Here is a 23,345-nt window from a genome sequence, read left to right on the forward strand (position 1 = left end):
AATAAGCAAGGGAACTTATATATGAGGCTTGTCTTGGGCAGTCACTAGATAGTAGATCTTGGCACTCACCCACTAGAATTTTAAAAGTTTATAGAGAGGTCTTAAATGGGGTTCAGTCACATCTACAGTCCATATTGTCTCAACAACACATTGCTGTCTCAAGACTGCATCCTTGAAATAGCTCTGGCTATGGGAAGAGTGAGTAGAATGTACACTCCAAGAACAGGGGAGGGGGCAAGGAACCTCCAATTTCCCTGGTATAGCTCACAGGTCAACCAGCAGTAATATCCTCTGGATGGCTTCTTCCAACATAGTCAAAGGGTACAAAATTTCAGTTATGCAAAATGAGTAAGTCCTAGAGATCTATTGTACACCATAGTGCCTATTCTTTTTAAAAAAAAAAAAAAATCCCACATTTATTGTTCTCTGGTAATAACATAAAGGTAATCAAAACAATATGAACAAATGTTTTAGAACTATACTCCCAACAAAGGACATCTAAAAAAACAAACTACATGGCCTTCTCAAGAATTTCTCACTTCATTGATCATTTCTAGTTGGAGACACTTTGGAACAGGGTAACATTGTCTCCTTTTAGCATGATCTGACACAGTTGTTTTCTTGACTTTGTTTTAGAATGAATCTCTTCGGCATCATCTAATACGAGATTCATGTACTCATCAAAACCAATGATACAGCCCTCTATTCGCACGTTCACTTGCTCATAAAGCCACACCTGAATACGAGATCTATTTTGTAAGTATTTGAAGATGAGGTTGATGGGCTGAACCACCACCTTCTGCACTTTTTGGCCCTGGCCACCATACACCATGGTGGAAGCCGACAAAGACCGCACGCTACCTCAGAAAGCAACTTCCGCCATGGTGCCTATTCTTAACAACGCTATATTTTACACTTAAACATTCTCTGAGAGGGCAGCTATTAAGTTAAATGTTCTTACCACTCACACAGAATAGTAATAAATAGAGGACAGGAAGAAACTTGTAGAGGTGATAGATACACTTATGGTATAGACTGTAGTGATGTGAGTTTCATGGTGTATATTTATCTTCAAACTCATCAAGCTGTATCCTTTAAATACATACAGCTTTCTGTATGTCAACAAAAACAAAAGCAAAAAACACATACTTCAATAAGTATGCACTGGAGAAGATTTGCCCTGATCTTCTGGCATGAACCAAAAAGCTCAGTGTTAGTAACTAACTGTATTGACAAGCCTGGCTGGTCAAGCTCTTTGGCCTTTGGTTGAGTAACAGTGTTGTCCACACATCTAGTAGATTTCTTAGAGATTATAGTGAGTCTCAACTGTTCTACATTTTCCTTAAGTTTCTGAAAATAATGAGAAAGCAACTGAGGTAGCAATTAGAATGCAAATTATGCATTGCTATCTAATAATCAACACTAGATTAGATAAATATACTATGATTTATATATGATAAATATACATAAATATACTGTGATTGTTTTAGAAGGTAACAATTTTAAATCTTGGAATTAAAAATATCTGTTACCTGTGGGCTCATACAAAACATGTCTAAAGATATAGGTTGGAGATAGGAATCAAATATTCATGTTTAGAATATATATCAATAAATATATAAGTTTGTATGTATAGTAGAATTACAAAATTAGATGAGATGTCTTAGATTATCTAATTCAAACTTTCAGTGCAATGATCCATTCTGCCTCATTATTGACAGCAGTAAACATTATTCCAGGAATGAGCCACTTAATACCTTCTATCTTTCCACTATTATTGATGGTCAGTTCTAGTTAAAATATAAAGTACTTTCCTAGACTGCTCTTTTATCAACTCAGGATGATAAATCTACCTTCTTTTGCCTAGCCCTCTGGTTGCTACCTATATATGTGTGTGTTCGTGGAAAGAGAGAGAAAGATCAGACTATAAGTAGACCACATGGAACAAAGCTTTTCAAACTTTAACATGATTCTTGGTTTACCTTAAAATGCCAATTCTGATTCAGTAAGTCTGGGATGAGGCAGAAATTCTGAATTTCTTACAACTTCCCAGATGCTGCTGATGCTGCTAGCAGAATATATATATATTCTGTGTGTGCTTGTGTGTGTATACACTATACATACTGTATACACACACACGGGGGAAAGAAATACATGTATATGCTCAGACAATAAACGAAATGTTTCACTTCTATATATATATGGTGCTTAATACCTTAAAAGGCACTTTGACAAACACTGCTAAACTTTATAACATCGAGTCAAATAGGAATTATTAGCTCAACTTGATAAAGAAACGTCGACTCAGAATAGTTGTCTTGTCCAAGATTAGAGTTGGTATATATGTCCAAGACGCAATCGGTAGCAAAATCTTCCACAATTTATATCTAAAATCTACCTCATGCAGGTAACAAAAATTATGCAAAAACATTTTCAGTGTTTTCCAGTGTGGCAGCCAGCTGGATTAAGAAATAAATTTGAAAAGTAGTAGGGACAAGTTGTAATAGTGTTGCACAATGAGAAACACCTCATAGTCTGCTTGCAAATGTTCAGGATCATGTATGTTTCTGTTGCTGAAATCTGCAAAAGAAAAGGTGACACACATCTGATAACTAAAACTTCTGAGATGACTCACATACATCTGTAGGATGTTTCAACTTGCAAACCCTTCTGAAATATGTTCATCATTTTCAGTGTAATGAAATAAATCAATCACTTTAACGACATTTAACAGAAATATATAAAAAAAATAAATGTTGCAATCTTCAAGGTAGTTATCTTAGACTATGCTATCAGTATGAGCATTTTCTGTTTTTACAGATGTAGAGTTAAGACTATACATAAAGTTTTCCAGTGTCTTCACTAGGCAAAGGGCACACAAAGAATAATGCACAAAAGATCGGTTATAACTGTTTAAAATCAGACTTGGCTATTTCTTTGGTTCCTACAATCTATGTCTACATTGATACAACCTGAGACAGATAAAAATATAAAATAACCCCACTGTTTAAAAACTACCTCTATCCGGAATGAATTTATTGGAAAAAAATATGTTCCCCAAATTGAACAGTAATTTTTACCTTGAATTATGTTATACAAGCACTAAGAGAGCTTATAATGAGACAAATGTAAGATAAGAGTGGGAATAATTTACACTATATTTTATCAACTTCAGAAGTTTTTGTTTTCCTACAGGGAATTTTCTTACAGAAATTTTTTTTATGAAAAAATATATGTGACAATACATTAATTGTCTAGATAGCTTTCTGATGTCTCTACTTGGAACTTAAGGATTCCCTCATGTCCGCTGTTTTGAAAATGTGTAAGACTTTACCTGGCTAGCTCACACAATTTTTCATAGGCTGATTGAAAACACCAGGGAAAAGAGAGCTGGGAAAAAAGATGAAGGAAAGGGATACCTTTTGGAAAGTCTTCATAGACTTGAGTTTTAAAAAGGAAAAAAGGTATATAATTGCAGTATCTCTTCCCTGCACATAAATTTACAAATTTCTGGGAGAAAGCTGAATATAAAAGTATGATATATGTAGTTAGCTTTCCTTAGATAGCAAACTTCTTAAAAATAGACACCATATTTACCTAATTTATAATGTAATATGGTGATTATAATGCCATGCCTATGCAATTATCTAATGGCCAAAAAGTATATATTAGCAATTTTACATTTGATATAGCACATCTGTCACTGTGTATTATCATCACTGTATAGTGTATGATTATATAATGTTTAGTTTTTTTCTTATCTTTGACATTGACCAAGGGTCATTAGATAAATCACATATTTTTCACATATCATTATCATTTTTAAAAATGAAAATTCAGGGGCACCTAGGTGGCATAGTCAGTTGAGTGTCCGACTCTTGATTTTGGCTCAGGTCATGATCTCAGCATCCTGGGATAGAGCTCTGTGCACAGTGGGGAGTCTGCTTGAGAATTCTCTCTCCCTCTCTCCCTTTGCTCCTCCCCCTGCTCATGTTCAATCTCTCTCTCTCTCTCAAATAAATCAATCAATCTTAAAAAAATAAAACTGAGGGGCGCCTGGGTGGCTCAGATGGTTAAGCGTCTGCCTTCGGCTCAGGTCATGATCCCAGAGTCCTGGGATCGAGTCCCGCATCAGGCTCCCTGCTCCGCGGGAAGTCTGCTTCTCCCTCTGCCTCTCTCTCTCTCTGTCTCTCATGAATAAATAAATAAAATCTTTAAAAAAAAATAAAAATAAAAAAAATAAAACTGAAGGGGCGCCTGGGTGGCTCAGTTGTTAGGCGTCTGCCTTCGACTCCGGTCGTGATCCTGGAGTCCTGGGATCGAGCCCCGCATCAGGCTCCCTGCTCCGCGGGAAGCCTGCTTCTCCGTCTCCCACTCCCCCTGCTTGTGTTCCCTCTCTCACTGTGTCACTCTCTGTCAAATAAATAAATAAAAATCTTTAAAAAAAAAATGAAAATTGATTGTCCCATCTGTAATTAATGCATATCGTTACCGATCAATAGTAATGCATTAAAAAACTATTTGCCTGGTAATTAGTTCTAACAATCAGGTTTGTTTACTGATAGACAAAGAGTAAGTATCTTGATCATTGGATTAGGAGATATATAAGAGCAAATAATTTGAGAATTTCTCTAAGCTTCAGTTCTCTCATTTGTAAAATGAAACTAGAATACCGAGGTCCACAAAAACTTTTGAGAATGAAAATATTAAAACTAATATTAGTATAAACAGGGTTTTTGGAGACTTCCATGAGAAAGAATGTGCAATTATAGGGAAGAATGGAAGGGAAAGCAGGGATAAGAGAAGGGTTTTCTTTGATGGTTCTTTCTCTTTACCCCTTTCCCTTTGTATCCTCCTTCTCTTCTTTCCTTTCCTTAGAAAGATCTTCTTGAGTCAATTCACTGAAATTGAACCTTCTGGCATTTCCTATTTCAGAAACCTGACTTGAAGTCAACACAGTAAATTCAAAGTTTGTTGGAAGAGGCAGAGTTGTCTAAATGTTTCTTATGAAATGCTAATTCTATAGAACCCTTTTATGTGTTAGGCAAATAAAAGATCTCATAAATAAATGACTTTGGAAAATTGTAGATGAGACAAAATAAATTATGTCCTGGCTGCAAGTGTTTTCTAGTTTTTTGTTTTGTTTTTGTTTTTGTGTGTGTGTTTTTGCTATGGTAGAAGGGAAACATTACCTAAGTTTATTTTCTCCATGGAATACATCTAGGAATCCATTAAAAAAAAAAAAAAAAACACCTTAGAAAACATGGCTATATGTGATTGATAGACAAATATTTATATATTTTGGGTAGGCACAAAATGTTTATTGAGGTTTCCTATTTTTATTTAGTCAGTGGAAGTCAGAGAAATCATACTAACAGTATTTTGTGTTCCTGAATATAGGCATTATTTATAATCCTTTCCTCTACTAAGCATACATATGTATAAGCACCTGATACTACAATTTCTCTTGTTCTCTATTCCTTGGAGTTAAACAAATTTTTCAGCCTGTGGCTTGGGAGATGCCTGACCCCCAAATGCTACTCCTATTGCCCCTTAGAGAGGTTGGTGTGATGCAACATTAATTCCACATTTGCTGCCAGTTAATCTGCCATACTTCAATTTCTCAATTTGTCCTCATGGGATATGGAGAATTTAGAATCTGCCCTCTACTTAGGAGACCCATTCCAGCAGAACAAGAAGGAGTTCATGGATCATTTACACCTAGTCACCTATGAATGTCCACAAGACCATGTGGCAGAAACCACCAGATTTGGATCCAAGTAAAGATTTTCCAGATAAGTAATTACTTCCTACTTCAGAGCTAGCACCATGGCAGTCAACATGGGGATATATTGGTAGGATGATACATGACTCTGCTCTTATGAAGTTCTCAATCTACTTTCAGGTAAGGGAAATAATTTAAATACAGTGAGGTGGGAATCAACAAGGGACAGCTAAGGGAAAGGTATGCCCTTGAGGAATGGTGAGAAGTAAGACTGATTTGCATTCTGGGTGTTCTTGGGAATCAGATGAAGTTTACATGTGGGAAGGATGAAAGCAGGAGCAATGGAGAGCAACAGTGTCTTTTGCAGACAGAAATAGCACGATCAAGACACAGTTGGAGAATTAGTCTAGTCATAGTAAATTGGCTGGTTTGGTGAGGAGACTAGGAAAAAATTCAGATGTGAGAAGATGAAAACTAAAAAAAGGTGGCAGAAGCTACTGTAGAGAAGAGAGACAGTGGATGGTTATATTTAAAACAAAAAGATTTTTGTTGGAAAGCAGAAGGGTGCAGAGCATAGTAGCACAAGTGTTATAATCAGGTATGGATCAAAAACCGGCTCTGCCTCACCTCAGCTCTGTCATTTTAGGCAATTTACTGAGCCTCTGTTCCTTTATCCTTAAAATGGGATAATGCCTACCCCAACATTTATTGTTAAAAATTAAACAAGACGATATGTGAAAAGAGCATAAAGTGCTCAATAAATTATATAGTTATTAAATATGATATAATTTAGAGTTTTATTTGATATTGAGAATGCAGAGGACTAAATGAAAGGTGACTTTTAGGTTCTTGATATGACATGATGTTTTAGAATACTTCAGTGAATTGGCCTAAGAAGATCTTTCCAAGGAAGGGAAAGAAGAGGCGCAGGTGGGGGAAAGGGGTAGAGGAAAAGAACCACCAAAGGAATCCCTTCTCTTATCCTTGCTTTCCCTTCTATTCCTCTCTACAATTGCACTTTCTCACGAAAGTCTCCCAAAACCCTGTTGATAGTAATATTAGTTTTAACATTTTCATTCTTAAAAAAATCTTATGAACCTAGAGAACTGAAGCTTAGAGAAATTCTCAAAATTCTTTGCTCTTAGATATCTCCTAATCCAATGAAGATAAAATGAATGGTCATGATGGAGAATCATTGGTAGAGAATTGAAAACACATGATTTTGGAAGTGGACAGGAAGGAAATCAAATTCTAAACCACATTATGGTAGGCTAATGGAAAGAAGTTCTTAATGAGAAAGAGAGAAGAGGTCAGGACTTAAGTTTAATAAGGTAAAGGCCTTTGAAAAACCCAGCAGTTGGTAGAGAATAACAAGATATAGGGATAGTAACTGCTAAGCCAGTTTTACTAACTGAAAAAAATGCATATTTGGATTACTAAGAGATGTTACACTTCAAAAGTTCTCTTTCAGCTACCCATCAGTATTAAAAGAACAAAAGAATTAATGTTGAATCACTATATTGTACACCTGAAACCAATATAACACTGTATGTTAACTAACTGGAATTAAAATAAAAACTTTAAAAAAAAGAACAAAACAATTCAAAGCAACAATATTTCCATTGTTGGGGGGGGGGGTGTGCTGGAATGGAAGTTTGGGCCAAAGAACAGTGAGAGAAATTGACTGGGTGGAAGCAGCCATGTAGATGTGTTGGAAGGAGCTATTAGGGTTGTAGACATATGCTTAGTGTACATATTCCATGTAATAACTACCATATGTACTTTAAACAAAATACCAATGTAAGTTTTAGGCTGTTACACTAGGAAGAGTGGGTGAAGAGAGATGCAGGTACTGAATCATGTTTTTTTCTAGAAACTTAAGACATCAACAGGGGCATCTTCCTACACAGATCCCAATGACACACAGCAGTGTATCACTAAGATAAGCTGCCCTTTGAAGAAAGCCCTACAATCTGATTTATATAGCTTCCCTCCTTGCAGATTACCTTGACTCCCAATTAAAGTAGACACACAATCTGGAACCAGTGGGCTCTAGCCTCTTTCTTCAGTTGAGTTATTTTGAAAGTCCCTATCATATGCCTAGAGTGAGAGTCTGGCCACCTGACTCAGGGGCAAATGTAATAGTTAAACACCAGTCCTAGAGTTCTGACACACTCAATGCATATCAGAACTGGGAAAGCCACTCTTCAACCTCAGTGGCAACCAAAGGAAGCCATTCCACCCTAAGCTGGAGGCCAGCAGAAAAGAAAGGGACAATGGGCAACAGTCTCTGTCACAGAGGAACACTTGCATAACATCACCAAGCACTCACACTGGGTCACAGAGAAGTTTTCAGCCACTCTGTACACTCTTTCATGTAGTTTGAAAACCAATTTGTTTACTGTGATTTGTTCCACAAGCCCCAAATATATGCTTTCCAAAGAGTAATGAGCGAGAAGAAGAAAAATTATGTAATGCCCATTCTTACAGTTTACTAGATATCTATGTGATGTTAGAGCATTCGTGCAAATTTGAGACTGAGAATATTTGCTGTTTTCAATCCGTAAAAGGTTTTCCTGAACCCACGAAAAAAGTCTAGAAAGTGGTTGGAGACAATCTGATATACTAATGGAAGATGAATGATTGTCATTATCAGTGAATTCTTAATAAATCTCTACCCTTTGCTCACCTATCTCATCTACAGGATTTTATTTGTCTAAGTACCAAGTGTTCTTAATTCTAAGGGGTCTCCCTTTAAGATGATATCCCAGTATATAGGTGCCAGGGCAATAACTATTAAGTGCCCACATATGGTGTTTTATGGGAATACATGTGATGCTATTATACTGTTGTCACAAGAATAGTTGGCTCTTTAAGCCAGGAATACACATGCTCATAATAAATTATTTTTATGACTTCATATACACAATCATGATGCACAGAAAGTATAAAGGAAAGATTGCTTATTTTATGCAGCTTTGGCACTAACTCCATCCCCAATTATAGGCAACAAGGGGATTGTATGAAGCCAATGAAAGCACAAGAGTGGAAAATGGAAAAGATAACACTATGCTTTCACATACTGAAGCCTGTTATTGTTCAAATTGTAACAGTATTGTTTTGTTGTTTTATTTCCCTTCATGATCTTAAATGCTCCTTCCTTCTCTAGTGATGCCAAAAGTTGAGTTGTCTCACTCATCAATGGCATCTCTTTAATCTTTCCTTTTTGGCTTAGAGCAAACAACAAAGGTAGTCATGGATGATTCATACCATCTTTCATGCTCAGAGACAGACTTTTCCCCCTCTGTTAAAAACACCCAGGGCATTAAGGGTAGAGGTGGGAGAAAGTGAAGGTAGGAGACAGCTGTTCTCCTGTTGTTTCTGTTGAGGGTTTGTACACTTCAGTATTTCCAGATTAAAGCCGTGTGAAACATTTTCTGCAAAATAGGAAGCCAAGCCAAATTTGCTGGGTTTCAGGTCTGCAGACAAAATTTAAACCAGCTGGATTTTATTGGGAACTTTTGCATGCAAGTAAACCTAGTGGTGAAACTAAAGCCAGGGTTTGTCTCCACTGGAGTGGGCTACATCTTTAGGGGCTATCCCCTCCATGACTCTTCCCTTGAGGGAGTTTTGGATTTTGAAAGGTCCTAAGAGAAACCTTCCAGATTATTCCTTAGAGTACCTGATTGAAATCTTAGCCAGTGAAAAGTGGAAGGTGCAACCAGATATGATGCCTCTCATAGTCAAATCTTCAGAGAGATGAGAGGAAGCTTGGTCTCTTTCTGAAATCTGATTTTAAATTACCTAAATTAAAATAGCTAATGATTCTCTATGCACATATATTCACTAAAACAAAAGTCCCCTTTCCCCCCAACACACACACATGTGCCTAGTCAACATAGCAAATAATGGCCAACTTATTGGATTTGTACACAGCAAAATCCCAAATCATATTCCAAATGTGCTCTAAGTAAAAATTACCAGGTTCCTTGCTAAAATAATGCAACTGTATAGATTTAAACATATAAATAGAAGCAAAGACACATGCCCTATTATGATTGGATAGTGAGATTGGAATATGTTATTTATGAAGCTATTTAGAATTTGGGCAACAAAACAATAGAAAATAATCCAACACTAGAGAAAACTATTTTTATTACAAATCTCAATTTAAATCTTGAGGAGAATGAGCATTTTTAAGGGCAAAAAAATAAATGATAGACCCTTTCTTAAAATTTTAGTATAATCATAGGAAGAAAAAGTTATTGGCAGCCTTTTGGGCATAAGAAATATAAATCACTTCAGATCTGTCCTTATACATAGGCAGTGTGGAGTTTTGCTGAAAATGTCCTGGCCTTCAGTATCTTCAGTCATCTAGTCCAATAATATTAACAACATCTAATATCAGAGGTCATCTATTTCTCTTAAACTATTATCAAAATTTAATATGCAAGAAATCTGAGAGATCTAGGAAGAGTATAACTGACTTCCTCAATACCACTGTGTTTAGTTAGGGCTCGAACTTGTTTCCTAGTTCTTATTCTTTATATTACAACATACTGCCTCCCATCAAATACATTTTTTTCTGAAAATCCTCTTGTTATATAGACATCAGTTGACAATTCTAAATTTCCCATCATTAGATGAAAGGAGTGTATTATGGTTTTTAACATCACAGTTTCTGGTGCCCAAAATTTTCTCATTTAAATTCTGCATCTATTGTCTTCTGTGTTATCTTGGACAAGTTACTAACATCTAGGTGTCCTAGTTTCCTCTAGGGTAAAAGAAAGAGCCTCTACTTCATATATTACTTGTGGAAATTAATCAGGACATATAAAATGAGTAGAATAGTGTCTCACACTTAGTAAATACTCAATTAGGTTGCGGGACCCTGAGTAAGCAAAAGAAAAGCAAGCTAGTGTTCATAGCCATGGTACAGCTTTAAACTGGGAAGAAATGTCTTTAGATGTTTATTAATCCTCCATTTTAAGGATATTATATCTTTTATAGCTTCAGTTTCCTCCGTGTTATCATTTTACAATGTTGAGATGAGTTTGTAAGCAGATCTATTAAAATGTTCATTGCAGTTTGTCAAATAGTAGGATTATTTTCAGGAGTTTGTCCAGATCCTAATATTATTAATATTAATGCAATGTTTTAAAGATCACCTCCTGGCAATTAGCCCTTCATTCTTTCTGCAGTCTCTTTGAGACAGGTGATAATTTGCTCAAAGAGCACCAACAGCTAATAGTCATTGCTTTCCATTATAAGTGAAGTCAACTGTGAAGCTAAGGGCATGGGAAAAGCTCATCTATAGGCTCTCCTTCTCTATACCAAAGACTGGTGCCTTCCAGAATAGCCCCAAGTACACCATCAAAGAGGTTAGAGCATTCTTCGTACTTACTCAAAGCTATCCTTGGGAGGTTAGGCAAATCTAGGGTGAACTGATAGGTCCTGAGACCGGTCTATGTGTGGAGTTCTGATGCTGATTCTAACTACCAAGACAAAGTGTTTGTTTGTTTGTTTGTTTATTCAAAGTGTCCTTTAGAATCACAAGAGTTAATATGGGAAATATGACTTACTCAAATACATTAAGGTTTCATATTCAGGGTTCAAACAGTAACTTTACCTAGTGGGTTCCCCCTCCACCCTTTGACTGCTCTTTACCTTCAAGCCTAATTTCACTCAGTGTAGAGCACCCATTCTGTACTATTTTCTCAATACCATGTATTGTATGCTAAAACTCAACTGATGACACTATTCTGATGTTTTTTGATCATGACTTTTATCCATCAGATCAATGACTTTCACATGGACAATGGAATTTGGGGGCCAATGAGCATTCTTCTAGTGATCCATGTTTACTTTTTCATTTTTATAACATGACAGTCTTGGCACTAAATACATCTGGGACATATTAATAATTTATTTATACTTAATAAAAAACAGACATCATTTCACTATTCTTTAATCAAAACCAGTACCTCTCTTGCTATTGACTCTGGGGATGTTTTATTGTGTGGGGATAAATGGGAGGTGATGAGATCTTCTGCTTCACTGACTTGGTAAGCAAATTGAAACATTTAAGAATCATGATTCTAGGGATGGTATCTTTTTTTGGTGTTCTAAGACCAAATCCAATGTGGCAGGAGAGAAGTTCCCCACATCAACAAGCAATTTGCAAGACATCAGCTGGGTGTCCTTTAATTCAACTCAATTCTGACACCACTACCCTGAGATAGTGTCAAATTCCACAGGTTAAGGTCTCAGCCCTATAAGACCCCCTCATCCTATCCCCACTTCAGATGCTGGTTGCAAGTCCAGGTTGTTAGCTATACTTCGGAATGACTGGCTATAAATTACAGGTTCCCATGACCTCCTCTTTGGGTTCAATTAATTTGCTAGACTGTCCAACAGAACTCAGAGAAATGTTTTGCTTCCTGGATCCCTGGTTTATTATAAAAGGATATAACTTAGGAAAAGCCAGATGGAAGAAGTGCATAGAGAATGAATCCAGAGCTTCCATGTTCTCTCCAGGTGCACCACTCTCCCAGAATTTCCATGTATTCACCAATCTGGAAGCTCTCCAAACACTGTCCTTTTGGGTTTTTATGGAGGCTTCATTATATAGATATGACTGATGAATTCACTGGCCATTGGCTATCGATTCAACCTCCAGCCCCTCTCTCCTCTCCAGAAGTGGGTACTGAAAGTTCCAACCCTCTAACCACTTCCTTGGTTGATTCCCCTGGCAACCAGCCCTCCATCCTTAGGCTTTCCAAGAGTCACCTAATTAACAAAGGACACCTTTATCATTCTTGTCACAGGAAATTCCAAGGGTTTTAGGAGCTCTATGCCAGGAACAGGAAATATATACTTTTTATTATAAATCACAATATTGCAGTATTTCAAAACAACCAATGTTGAAATGCCTCTAATAGAAGTACAGAAGTGTATGCTTATAGTGATGATTCAAGAGAATATTGCTAGACTCTGACTGACTTCAGGAAAGAACAAATGAGTATTCTAAACCAGTGGTTCTTAAAATGTGGTACCTGGACAAGCAGTATATGCAACACCTGAGAACTTATTAGAAATGCAGATGCCCAAGTTCCATCCCAGACCTATTGAATCAGAAACTCTAGGGTTGAAGACTCAATAATAACAAGGCTTTAGGTGATCCTCATGGAGCTAAAGTTTGAAAACCACTGTTCTAAGCAACTATCTCAAGAAGAATTTTAGAAATTATAAGAACATCTACTTAAACTCTTTCATGACACTAAGACACATAGTGTCCATGAAAAAGAGATTACTACATTAACAAAATGAATCAGATCAATTAAGTTGGTCTATTTCTCAGCAGCAGACAGGTTGTTATATATGAGATACATAAAGTATTTTACACACATACAAGCGCGTACACACACACACACAGTTTTTTTTCTTAAAAACGTTCTTAGGAGGTTGCCTAGGTCATGCTACTCAAAGTGTAATCCCTAGACAAAACACCTGGGAGCTTGTTAGAAATGCAGATCTCAGGCCCCATCCCTGACCTACTGAGTCAGAATCTGCATTTTAACTGGAAACCATGTGATTCTAATATAAAGTTTGAGACCAATTATCTGAAATCTTCATCTACCCTAAAATTATCCAAAGATATGTTTAGGATGACACTTATCTTGAAAAAATATGATACCTTAGATCATCTAGAAATAATTCTGTCTCCCACACCACTTAGGTGACATCATAATGATTTTCTAAATCCCTCAAAATCTATAGTAGGAGTTAATTTTATTGAATTTCACTATGTTCTGGATATTTCATTACACAAATTAACTGATATAATCTTTGCACCAACATTTTGGGTTAAATTGATTATATTTTCCATTTCACAGACAAGAAATTGTGGCAAAAAGAGTAATTTGTTCAGTTACCTATCTTACAAATAGTAGAGAAATTATTTGAACCCAGACATGCTGGTGCCATATTACTTCTCTATGGCTGTGCTCTCTAATAAGGTATATTAACATTTCCAAACATATTATCCGATTATTAGGGGCATTGCCACTGATCATGATTTTTAACCAAAATTCAAGAGGGGCTGAGGAGGAATGAGGTAGAAGAGGCCCTTTATACTTTAGGTTTGAAATTTAATAAAGGTTAAATAACATTGATTTATCCTTGAGGCCCCAAACCCAAAGAAATATCCAGAATTCTAAAACTACAAATTAAATAGCATAAAAGCCAAAAGTTACAGAATTTACTATGAATCTAAATTTTTACACTGGATTGTAACTAAGTTATTCTAAAGAACTGGTTTATTTATTTTTATTATTCTTTTTATTGCTAACTTGTAACACACATGCCTGTTCTCTAAAGAATTCAAAAGAGTTTGCAAGTGAAAAACAAGATCCTAAAGGAATAATCATTTATTTCTAAGAGGAAAAATATACACTTAGAAGTGAGTGTCTATGAATTTGATGGACTACAAATTCACTATGGAGTCACTTTAATCCAGCAAATACAAAATACTGGACTATTTAGAGGCCATGTTATAAATATGAATACAGAGAAAGAAATTCTGTTGAGTGTTCCTTGGAAAACCAAGAGATTTTTTAGCACCTGGACTGAATTTGAAGGAAACTGGACCTGAATTAGAGTTTTGTGTAGAAACCAAAAAAAAAGTCAGTGGTTTTGGCTAGGTGAAGTAATTTATTTAAAGCCAAAACTTAACATAAAGCTCCTGGAATACTAATCTATGTGAATTGGCTATAAGAGAAGATGGTGTGTGTGGGTGTTTGTGTGTGTGTGTGTCCATATGTGAGAGAGACAGAGTGGAAGAGGGCTGGGGATATTTTTGCAATGGAAATGTCTTCCACAATTCACTTAGCTCACTGTTTTATTTATAGGCTATATTCTTCCTTTCTCAGATAGACAGTGATTAGATGACAATAAAATTAAGAATATGTAAAAATGAGTTTGAGCCTTTATGAATCCATATTGCACACTTTGACTTTGCTAAAAATAAGTGTAATTTTTTTTTATAATTCTATGTAATATAACTATGTATTATGCACCTCTATACATATATGGGTGTGTTTAATGGAATTCCTATTAAAATGCTCACTAATGGAATGTTAATTTTAGATAAAGACCTTCACCAGGAACAGACATGAAATACTGTAAGGCAAGAGGAAATGGGGCCAAATAATCTATACATTGAATGCAGAAAAAAATGAATAAAAGGGTCTTACTAGCAATCTTGATGTCTAAGATGAGACCTCAATAGACAGATGGGTGGAAAGAAGGGCTACAAAAAGGAAATTAAGTGGTAGAAAAAGATACTAATTAGAAGGGCTCTTTTCTTAAGTGTCTCAAAAGGCTATATACATTTTTAGTAGTTTCTTTATTAATATTTCCTAAAAGCCAGCTACTTTTGCAAATTGTTGGGAGATAATCTTTTTTTCATCTTTATTATTAATAGAGCTAATTATATCACAGAGTTCATTAAGAAAATATACACATTTAAGAGCAAAACTGTGTCAGGATCAATTGTTTATTTACAGCGTTGACACCGTCTCAGGATCAACTGTAAAAAATTTCCTACTACTCAGACTTTTTGAAAATAGGTCTATAAAGAGGAAAAGTGTTGGAAAATAGAAGGGGCTTGAAATGTTTTTATTCAAGGGAGCAGTAGTAACCCGGTCTTGTTAATTCCTGATTATTTTGGTCAAATATTTGAACTGAAAATTCCAGCTTAAGTGGAAACATAAATGAGTACGGCTGTTAATAAGGAAGCTGTATTATTAGAAGAGTTCTAATCAGGGAAAGAAAAACAATAGTATTCAGTGCTGACAGTAGACATTGGTTCATTCATTCATTCATATGTTCATTCATTCATTAACTATTTATTGAGTGGCTAATGTATGCCAACTGTTTTTAGGCACTTGGGGTAAAGCAGACCACCTTGAAAGCTGCATGATATTAGTCTTGCCTTTCTGGGCACAGACGTTTCTCATTCTCTGAGAGGTGTGAGCGAAAAGAGGCTTTGGGACCTACGGCCGGTGACCAGGTTTTTCCCACATGTGGATTAGAGCAGCGGTTCCCAAACTTGGTTGAAAATCACAACCACCTGGGTCATTTTTTTTTTTTAAGTACAGATTTTTGAGTTCCACCTCAGGCCCACTGAATTAGAATAACTGAGGTTAGGTAAAATGCATTTTAAACACATTCTCTATATATTTCTGAAAATTAACAGGTTTGAGAACTAACAATTTAATGTCCATCTTCTCAATACTTTGGGGTTGCCTTTGTGATCAACAGGCTCTTCATTAACATTGGAAAGCTTGTTCCTAACAGAATTGGGGAACCAGATGGCTTTAGTGAAACATTAATATAGAAATTCCTAACAATGTGTGTAGTCTCTGTAAAACATTAGGGAAAGACACTCAATGCTTCAGTCCTGAATCTGGGACCAAAAACAATGTTTTTTTTATGGCCTGGACAATTAAAATGTATAGAATATTTGGGGTGCCTGGGCGGCTCAGTCGTTAAGCATCTGCCTTCGGCTCAGGTCATGACCCCAGGGTGCTGGGATCGAGCCCCACATTGGGCTCCCCCTGCTTGTGTTCCCTCTCTCACTGTGTCTCTCTCTGTCAGATAAATAAATAAAATCTTTTAAAAAATGTATAAAATATTTGCTATGTAATAGGCACTTTATCCACTTAATCTCATTCACTCTCTAGATAAATACAGAATTTTTGGCAATCCCTAATAAGAGGGTTACAGCTCAGACTCCTCATGCTCTGGAGCAAAGTTATGCCACCTGCAGTGGAAGACCACTTGCTATTTGAAATATAGCTCCTAATAGGCTACTGAGTATTATAAGATCCATTAAGTCATTGGTTCCCAGAAAGGAGAGCACAGTATATCAGTTCTAACTGTAAATGGACAGCTGCCACACCAGAGATCCACTTAGAAGTGGCTTTAGAAGATAGTGGTGAAGGGAAATCTTCCCCACCGGCCAAGTGTGAGCAGTACATCTGATTGTTCACTTTGTAGAGAAAGAGGTGATTAGAAGTTAAGACTGATGGGCAGTAATAAATTGCTTGATCAGAGAGATGAAAGGAGCAAACTTGGAAGATTGTAGACATGGTGAGGCAAATGAGGTAAAGAGGCATGTGGAAACACCCATGCTAGTGGCACAAAGAAGGCAGATCTTTTTATCTTGGGTTAATGCCTTGCACAGTATCTACTACAGAGCAGGCCCTCAACAACCAGGTAAACTGATGATCTATCCAGTGGAGGCAAATTATGCCTCCTCTTCAGCCACCTTACGCCTGTGCAATGAGTGTGAAGAGAGCAGTTGTGGTGACAAAGATGGTGGTTATGCATGGGCCCCACAGAATGGATTGTCTCTCCCTAAGGCAAATCCATCAAAGTTCAGCTAGTAATAAATACCAAACCTCCTAGCAACAGCAGAGACCTACACTGTGCCCACAGTCTGGCAGGTTGGTGGCAGATTGATGATACCATTATCCTTTCACTCTAAAGGAGGCAATGATGCATATGGATTTGTCTTCATTCCTTACCATCAAAATGCTTCCCCAAATGCCTAATCTGTCTTTGTGCAGATGCAACCTGACAGTGTTTACCTTGGCTTTTGCACCATACACTTCCTTCTTTCCTCCTCAGTGATTTTCGGTCACTGCAGCATGAAATGTACATTGGATTCTACTTCACATTTACGGGTACACTATCCACAATTTCCAGGGAATCAAGGCTCATGGGACCACTCCTCAGAAATGGAAGACAGGATTCAAAGAATCAAGGCTTTCTTTCCCCTTTCTTCTACCATGAAGACAGTTCTACGATGCATTTCTCCAAGCACTTTGGAAGGTCCCAAAAGGAGCAAGGCAACTTGAAAGAGTTAAAGTGATAGGGTGAATTGATTACTCTTGACTGCATTGTGCAGAGTTTTACAATAAAGATATGACCAAGTAGAAAATGGCTGATATTTTTTTTTGGTTGTTTTTTTGTTTTGTTTTTTAAAGATTTTATTTATTTGACAGAGAGAGACACAGCGAGAGAGAGAACACAAGCAGGGGCAGTGGAAGAGGGAGAAGTAGGCTTCCCGCGGAGCAGGGAGCCCGATGCGGGGCTCGATCCCAGGACCCTGGGATCCTGACCTGAGCCGAAGGCAGACGCTTAAAGACTGAGCTACCCAGGTGCCCCAGAAAATGGCTGGTTTTTAAGCAGAGATCAGCTAAAAATGAGGACTCCCCAACATTGAAAGCTGACTGCTTCTAGATTCCAAATAATAAGAGATAAGATTGAAAAAAAGATCTCCAGTCATAAAAGACCCAGTATTTCTGAGTTAAACAAATTGACTCAACTATGCAGCAAAAATCAGATTAAAGGTATTACATTTTCACTTTAGTCTATTGTTTAGATTAGCTTAAATCATTACATGAGAGAGAAGGGCATGGGGGTGAGGAATCAAGGAAATAAGGCAGACTTGAGAACCAAGTCAAGAAAACACTTTTTTAAATTGTGGATACTGGCACATATAGCTGAATAAAAGCAAAAAAAAAAAAAAAAAAATTAGAAATGTAACACATTTTTTAAGAGATTATATTGCCAAAGGAGCCACAGTCCATTTGCAAAAAGTCTGAGACCACTACACTTTTAATGCTTCAAACTATGAACAGGATCCAGTCTCTGAGAGCTCCATATTCCCCAAGGAGGGCATTTTCCCCCAAACCTCCTTCAGATATGGTTATGGAGGAAGATGGATAAGGAAGAATCTTCCAGAGGGCAAAATGGGAGCCAGAGAAGGTGGTCCTTCCCGGTTATCCAAGGAAATCCACACTGCAAGAGAGGCTTCACAATGCCTATTAAGCAGGATTTCATTACTGTGTGCTATTACTCTCCCATTTTCCCTTATTTGGAATGGAAACTTCTATTGAGGTTATGTTATCCCTGTTATATGCTATTCCTGTTACAATATATACTATATATACATATACATGTGTGTGTATATATATATATATACTATACACACACACATACATACATATATAGGGTGTGTGTGGTGTTTGGTGTTTGTATTGGAGTGATGACTTGTCTTTTTAGTCATAGGTAGCCTGTCCACTACAAGAGATCACATCTGGATTGCACATCACCCAAGATCTAGAATAATCTTAAAATCCAAAAGAAAATATCCAAGTAGGTGGGCAGATAAGTGGACCTGAAGCTTAGAAAACAGGTTTGCCCTAAAGACTGTAATCAATGTACGGGGTAATGATGTGGCCATAGAGGACATCTCCTAGGAGAAAACTAGAGACTTACTCTAGTAGAGAGACTGCAGCTAATCCTTAAGCATCACAAATATCAATTGGCCAATTGGATAAGCCTACAAGGTAAACATAGAAGAGGCATCCAGATTGATCAGAGGAATGAGAACCAAAAGTGAAAAAAATGTGTATCAAGAAGGAATTAAACTATTCTTGGAAATGACTTAACATTCCAGTAAGACAAGGACTTCTGGAATCTTTGACATGGTACCTTGTAAGACATCTTTTGTGAAGGGATCTATATCCAGAGACCAGGCTGGACTGGGTGGATCAGTATGTAAGAGATAAAGAAATTGAAGTAATGAACACAGGCAACTCTTCTCGAGAATCTGGCTATAAAGGAGAGGAGATAGGATGTTAATTAGCGTTTTTCTTTTTTCCTTTCCTTTTCATACAAATGGAGATCCTTGCATGTATTTAGAAATGAAGAGTACTTCTATTTCTAATAGTATGAGAAAATTGGCACCATGACCAATTGCTTTTTTACAAGAATATGATTAGAAAATGCTGAATATGTTTTAAATGAAAACTGCAAATGTAGAAAAAGCATTTACTAAAATTCAGCACTCATTTTTTAAGAGGAAGTTATAGGCAAGGAATAGAAGGGAACTTCTTTATTCTGATACAGAGTATCTACAGACACAATGACAAACATAATACTTCATGGTAAAATGCTGAAAGAATGCCCCTTAAGGTCAGGAACAGGGAAAGTGTACTCACTGTCACCATTTATATTTAACATTTTTCTGTGGGTCCTAGATGTGGAATGGGGGTCGACAAAAAAAAAAAAAAAAAAAAGTATGAGCATTAGATAGAGGAAACAAAACTATAATAATTGAGGAGCATATGATTACATGGGAAATACAAAAGAATTCCAAAAATTGTTAAATCTTGTGTTTAAAAAAGTTGCTGCATATAAATGTATGTATGATAATCAATCAATTTCTATTATTCAGCTACAGTTTGAAAATAGAATAGATTTGATTTGGAAGATGTGATTTGCAGCAGCAATTGTAATATCTAGAAATAATTATAGCCAAAGTTATGCATGAAAATTATTATTGAGAAGTTATTTTTATGGAGAAAATAATGAAAACTTATTGAAAGTCATCAAGGAAAATCTACATATATGTACTGGAAGGCTCAATATCATTAAAAATATATAAAAACAAACGTCTGGTGGCAGGTAAAGAGTGGGGGGAGGAGGAGTGTTGAGCGGGTGGGGCAGGCAGTTGAGAACCTGTATGTCCCTAGGAAGTGGCAGGAGGCAGGAACATATATGAGCTAAGCCTCTAAGCACCTCGCTTATGCTCCATTGGAGTTTATTTACAAAACACAAATTCAATAATGCAATTATTAAAAAATGCAAGATGATGTATGCAGAACATGAAGCACCAAGCTCAGGGCCCTTCTGAGCACAGAGCCTGTGTGACTACATTGACCACATGCCCGTGAGACTAGCCCTACTGACCCATGTCCTACTTTCACATATTGGAATTTTTTGGGTTTACTGGGCCTCAGAATTTTTAATCTCTTGGTGATTCTCATCTGCAGTAAAGATTGAGAGCCTAGACAATATCATGCATGTGAATTTCTGTTATGTATCATGCATGTGTGTACTGATGTGCAATTGGTTACCTCTGAATTTGGGGAGAAAGGATGGGATATGAAGTAAAACTCCAAAAAACTTAAAAAAAGGGGAGCCTGGGTGGCTTTGTGGATTAAGTATCTGACTCTTGATTTTGGCTCAGGTCATGATCTCAGCGTTTTTGGGATCAAACACCACGTGGGGCTCTGTGCTCAGCAGGGAGTCTGCTTGTCCCTCTCCCTCTGCTCCTCTAGGAGCTCACTCACATGCCCTCCCTCTCAAATAAATAAATAAAATCTTTAAAAAAAACCTTAAAAAATAATGATAATGTTCTATACCTTAAACTGAATGGTGGATATATTATTTTCCATACATGTATTTTTTAAAAATCTTTCCCAAATTATTTTTTTTTTCAGGTATAGTTAACATCGTGTTATGTTAGTTTCAGTTATACAACGTAAGGATTCACAATTCTATACATTACTCAGCGCTCATCACCACAAGTGGACTCTTAATCCCCTTCACCTATTTCACCCATTCCCCGCCCCCCCCCACCTCCTCTCTGGCAACCACCAGTTTGTTATCTATATTTTAAGGGTCAGTTTTGGGTTGTGTATTCTACTTTTTCTTTGGTAACTATTAATCACTTAAAAAACATCTTTTACAATGGCAGTGGAAATTATCCAGTTGAAGAATGGTTGACTATTCAAGAACCCAGATAACACATAGCAGGGTCAAGATCTGAGCCCAAGCCCACAATATAACAGATCATCACTTTGCCATAAGAGACTACGAAATCAAGATTATTGTAAAAGGTGTGCAGATTAGTGAATCCTCACACATCAATACAAATTTCTGATATAGGCAACAAAAAATCCACTTACCAATACTAAAAAAGGCAGATGTTTCAGGCAAAGAATATGAGTAGGTCAAAGAAATAGAATATTTCCAACAAACCACTGAACAATTGTTCAGAATCACATATAATAAAAATGCAAATTAAAACATTAAGATTTTTCTAAGAATGTAATTGGAACAAACATTTTTTTTCATTTTTACCAAATTTAAAAATATAAAAATCCTATGGTCTAGTAATCTCACAGTTTGAAATTTACTCTATTGAAATGCCCACTAAAATGTGAAGTAACATTTATTGCAGCAATGCCTATCATAATAAACAATCACATTCAACCTAAATGTCCACATTATTAGTTATAGATTAAATAAATTATGGTATACACACATGCACGCATGTGTGCGTGCACATATACCGTGGGATACTATGCAGCCTTTAAAAAGAATAAAGCCATCGAATATGTACGTACTTCCAAATGGCCCCCCATATATTTTTAAGTTAAAAAGCAAGTTGTAAAGAATTATGTATAATTTCATTCCATTAAAAAAATATGTGTGTATGTGTGTGTCAGTGTGAGGGGGGGCATCTGTTTAGGCACACACAAGGTAATCAAGTTATATATGTATTACAAGAAAAAAAGTTTCAAAATAATGTGCACCAACTTTCTTAACCTTGAGTCTCTAAAGAATGGGATTGGGGGAAGAATTTATTTTTATTTCTGTTTTCTTTAAGTTTTGTTTAAACTTCTGTTATTTCTGTATTGTTATGCTTTCCATTCACTGTAGGATTTAATGGAGAAAGGTAGTCCCTTTTTATTTTTATTTTTTAAAAATCATTCTTCAAAAAGAAAAAAAAAAAGCGAGTCTTTAGAGGCAGAATAGGGATGTATCCAAATCTCTTTAAGATGACTACAGTTGACATTAAAAAAGACAACGTTGAGCAAGGCAAAAGAGAACATTCCTGTTAGTGCCAGGTACACCCACACCTGCAGACTGAATCCTTCAACGTAACAAGGAAACACAGCAGTGCTCCTTTGATTCCTTCCACTTCTGGAGGCCTCTCTGTCTTAACCAGTTCCTCTCTCTTCCATTTTCCCACCTCTCTCTCAGCTCTAACTGCCACAAGTTTGCTTTGTGTTGCAAGATATCAGAGAAAAGGTAGTCTGTATGGATCTAGAAATGTGGAGTTAAAAGGAAGTTAGTGGCCAAATACACAGTTTGTTCAGGATGCTCATTTGTCTAAATCTGGTCCTGCACGCAGGAATGGAGGTGGGTTCTTCTGTGTGTTTTCAAAGCTTAGTTCTGATAGCAGAACTAAGAGGTTCCCACGGAGAGGGCTTTGGAGCATGCTCAGCAGACACAAGCTTGTCTTTATCATTTCACAGCAGGAGAACACAGTGGGCTCCGAGTCAGCCAGCCCGGGTCTGGATCCTGAGTCTGCCTTGTGCTCCTGGGTGTAGAACCCTGAGCAAGCCATTTCATCTCTTAGCTTCCTTTTCCTCATGTGTGAAACAGAGAAAATAATGTATCTAGCTCACTGAATTGTTAAGACTAGATGAGAAGATGTGACCAAAAATAAGCATTCAATAAATGCTAGCTACCCTATAATTATTTGTAATTATTATAAGACTGGCTTGGATATTTCAATGCAGATTATTTCCAGATGAGTTTATGCTCTAAGCAAGTGTTTTTCAAACTTCAGTAAACAACACATTAGCTAGTCATGAAGTCCCATGTTAGTGGGTAGTAGTCAGCATTGAAAACAATTAATGGAATAGAATTTTATATATATGACATTGCACATAAAAACCTGAAGCAACAT

General features: G+C 36.6%; 2 protein-coding genes across 2 annotated transcripts in view; both read right to left on the reverse strand.

The window, feature by feature from the left end:
• GFRAL (GDNF family receptor alpha like) overlaps positions 1-23,345 on the reverse strand; it is a 65,092-nt gene that overhangs the window by 6,599 nt on the left and 35,148 nt on the right. The gene's annotated exons all lie outside the window — the stretch shown is intronic.
• On the reverse strand, positions 554-832 carry LOC116635904 (small nuclear ribonucleoprotein E-like). Its single transcript, XM_032410216.1, has one exon. It carries the CDS (start codon positions 830-832, stop codon positions 554-556), a length of 279 nt encoding a protein of 92 aa, XP_032266107.1.

This window comes from Phoca vitulina, unplaced genomic scaffold, assembly GCF_004348235.1.
Source record: "Phoca vitulina isolate PV1807 unplaced genomic scaffold, GSC_HSeal_1.0 scaffold11, whole genome shotgun sequence".
Lineage (NCBI taxonomy): Eukaryota > Metazoa > Chordata > Mammalia > Carnivora > Phocidae > Phoca > Phoca vitulina.